General features: G+C 45.5%; 1 protein-coding gene across 1 annotated transcript; it reads left to right on the top strand.

The window, feature by feature from the left end:
* Nucleotides 1-2,508: 2,508 nt before the first annotated feature.
* LACBIDRAFT_308460 (uncharacterized protein) lies at nt 2,509-2,711 on the top strand (the record flags this gene model as incomplete). The annotated part of the gene is made up of 1 exon (XM_001875946.1): nt 2,509-2,711. One exon carries the CDS (start codon nt 2,509-2,511, stop codon nt 2,671-2,673), a length of 165 nt encoding a protein of 54 aa, XP_001875981.1. The 3' UTR covers nt 2,674-2,711.
* Nucleotides 2,712-3,518: the final 807 nt, after the last annotated feature.

Below are 3,518 nucleotides of genomic sequence, written 5' to 3'. Positions count from 1 at the left end.
CAAGATGGGCTGTGACGGCAACGTAGGCGAGGTGATTGGGCGAGGTCCAAGCATCGGTGGCGAAGCTGATCTGGCCAGCGTATTCCTTCACAATTGGTGAGTCTCCAGCCATCTCTACGTTGGACATGACTAAATTAAACTTACTTGCAGCATCTGCCCAATACGTGCACGCGTTCGGGCGAAAACAATTCGTACGTCCCTTGATACAGTCGACGCGGAGGGGATATAATACTCTGGCCTCCCGGTCTTCATTAGCGAAAGGAATCCTCGGTCTTTGACAATCTTGAATGGGCGGACACTCTCCGAAACCCAGCAAACGATTTCCGCCCTGGAATTGACTGTCAAACTGAATCCGCAAAGGTATGTAAATCTTTGACTTACTTTGTTTCAGTCTTGGTGTGCTGACGATGCCTGTAGTTGACTTTACCCTTGCCTTTTCGATCAAACGCAGCCGTGATTGTTCCCGATGTTGTCAAAGGTTTGACGACACTCTTGCGAGCATCATTTGCGTGTTGACAGTCTTTTGCAGCCTCGTATGCCGCATCGCCCCAGCAAGATTTGATGTGTTTGATGAGGTTGCCGGTGGATGAGCGGTCATGGCCGTCGAGGAAGCGCCGACATTTGTATGCACAAGACTTTGCGGCACACTTGAAGACGTGCGCCCGCCGCCCACTGACATACTCAATGTCTGGGATGGGGTGGTAGAATGCATACGCGGGAGAGGTCCACTGTTTCATCATGCGCTCTAAGCTAAGGTAAGGTTCAATTCTAATCGGTTAAAAGAAAAAAATGTACTGAGCTCAGCTTCCTCATCCTCAGAAGCAACCTCCAAAGTCTCATCGTCGTCGTCAACCTCGATCACACTCGCCTTTCGAGTTGCCTTCTTGGGGGCAGGTACCTATACTGGCCGTGAGATCGCGAATGAAAGAAGGTATGTTTGTGTACCTCGTCGTCGTCATCAACCTCGATCGCCTGACTCTCAGGGATGCGGAGCTTCTTCTTTTTCGGGCTTAGAACCTCCGTAGCCTTACGTTTCAGGGTTGCCAAGCCAGATTTTGCCCTGCCTGCAAGCGATGATGCTATGGTCTTTGAGCTCGATCGGCTTTTGGTGGTCTTCGTAGATTGGGTGTCGTCCTTTGACTTCGTAGATTGGGTGTCGTCCTTTGACTTCACCATTCTGGTAGATTATGAGGGTGTGTTTTTTTTTCGGATGGTATAGATATTAAGCTGCAATGCTGTGGCTTTGAAACTGTACAGTTGATTGATTATTTCAACCGCCGCACCAGACTCCTATTGCCTGATAAGGAGCACGGGTACCCCGGGTATTGCTCCCCGGAATGTCTAACCCATACCCTGACCCGGTGATACCCCAACCCGTAACCCTGCGGGGTTACCCCAACCCGTGCCATTGCCTAACAACAAGACATTGAACTCATGGACAGGTAACACACAAGCATGCAAACACCTGAAGGCCATGAGAGAGAACCAGGTTCACGCACAAAACACAAAGAATCAAAGCATAAAGGCAAGTAGAAAGGAATAAGTAAGAAAGTATGGGACACACCAGGATCACCCAAGAATGTGACGAATCTTGCAAAATGACTGAATCAATCTCCTACTGATCAATTCGTATCAGCGAGGAAATCTGAAGAAAGAAAACTCAGCAGATTTATCAGTGTATGTAGAAAGAAGGCCTGAGATCTAGCATTCTAATGGCTAGCTTATGATGTCTTCATTGAGCTTCGAGACACAGAAAACTGCAAGATCGCTCTTGTTCCATGTAGGTCTTGCAAGTTGCTATTGGCCTTGCTTGGTGTGAATTCGTGGCAGATGGATGCCATGGGCAAAGCTCATAGCTAATCAAAATTTTCATCCTTAACTAAGTGAGGGATTCACGTGGCATCAAGAGCAAGATCCTGACACATGGGGCAATGAGAAGAGGGCATGCTTGTTTGTACTTGTCTAAAACCAAGTACACCAGTCAGGATCTTGTTACAAATGTTACAATAAGACACCTGCCTATGTCTACTAAGAGACTAAGGTAACTAAAAAGTATACCTCAACAGATCAGTGAATGAAGGTAGCAAATGTGTAACTAAGCTGAGGGAGGACAGCCTACAGCAGATTGGGTTGGCGTGATGAAAGGTAGAGTGGTCATGCTAAGAAGGATTATGTAAAGTCTCCATATTCAGGTGTTCAAACACTTGACTGTCAAGAACAAGAAGACAGCATCAGGTAAGATATCCCTGGGTTGACCAGGCCATTGTAAGGGAGGTGGAAGTGAAGTGTGCAAATTTTAGGGAGGGTACAGGGTCGGATATGGATGAATGCAAGTTAAGTAAATTGGATGACATTGAATGGATTTGGGTGAAGAGTTTGTCAGGCATGAATGCATGTGTGATGAATGTGTTTTCATTCTCGAACTGAATCTGGGAGGTGAATCCAGGAAGACTTTTGGTGGCTGAGGTGAAAGCGAGTACAAGCTGCACTGGAGGTGGGTGGGGGAAGATGGCAGCAATAAGGGAAGATGAAGAGAAGTCAGTTTGGGGTGCGATTACTAGAGGTGCAAAGGGGAGCACGAGGTTGAAAAGGAGGAAGATTAGAGGTGAAAGGAAACATGGTCATGGGGCAAGAAAGATGTGGTGGAGATGGGTAAAAAAAAGTTGTGTTTGAGTGCCAAAACCTCACCCAAAATTCAGGGTGGTACTGAGTGATTGACTAATGACAAGAGACAAGTGCCTGAGCTTGAAGTCTCCACCAAAATGCAATGTTGGAATAGTACAATCCAGCATTTGCCAGTACATTCTTGCACTTAATTAATTAGTAATATCGGACTATTAACTTAGTAATCCCGAGTATGTAGATAACACTAGAACATGGTAGATACATAGTAAATAGGTATATAAGGACTGTAAAAACTCGTACATAGTAGAAGTTCATCCTCTATTTCCAACAGGTTATGGGCCCCGGCCCTGAGTAAAGAGACTCACCACTTTTACTGCACTTGTGCACTTGCTGCCCTATCTTATCTTGCAGCTATTTATAGCATCATGTCAAGTGATCAGATAATTGCGACCATCACAAAGCTTAATAGTGAAAATTATCATGACTGGAAGTTTGCAGTCAGTATAGTGCTTTGGCAGAAGGGATGTTGGAAGGTGACTTCTGGAGAAGAAGAAAAACCATCCACAAAGGAGGCAGAGAAATCATGGGAGACTAAAGCCGAGGAAGGATTCACATTGATTGCGCTTACTGTCGAGCCAAGCCAATACACATACATATGCGATGCTAAAAATGGACCAGAAGCATGAAAAGCACTCAAGGATATTTACGAAAAGAACAGTCGATCCATGCGCATTAACCTTAAACGGCAATTCTATGGATTTGAGCATGACACGAGCACATCAATTTCCACTTATGTCAATGGCATCACAGATCTGGCGAGAAAACTCAATGCCATCAGAGTATCACTCTCAGATCAAGACATTACAGATGTCCTCATATTCAATTGGACAATG

The sequence above is a fragment of the Laccaria bicolor genome, genomic scaffold, assembly GCF_000143565.1.
Source record: "Laccaria bicolor S238N-H82 LACBIscaffold_3 genomic scaffold, whole genome shotgun sequence".
NCBI lineage: Eukaryota > Fungi > Basidiomycota > Agaricomycetes > Agaricales > Hydnangiaceae > Laccaria > Laccaria bicolor.
This window is presented reverse-complemented; position numbering and strand designations above follow the sequence as displayed.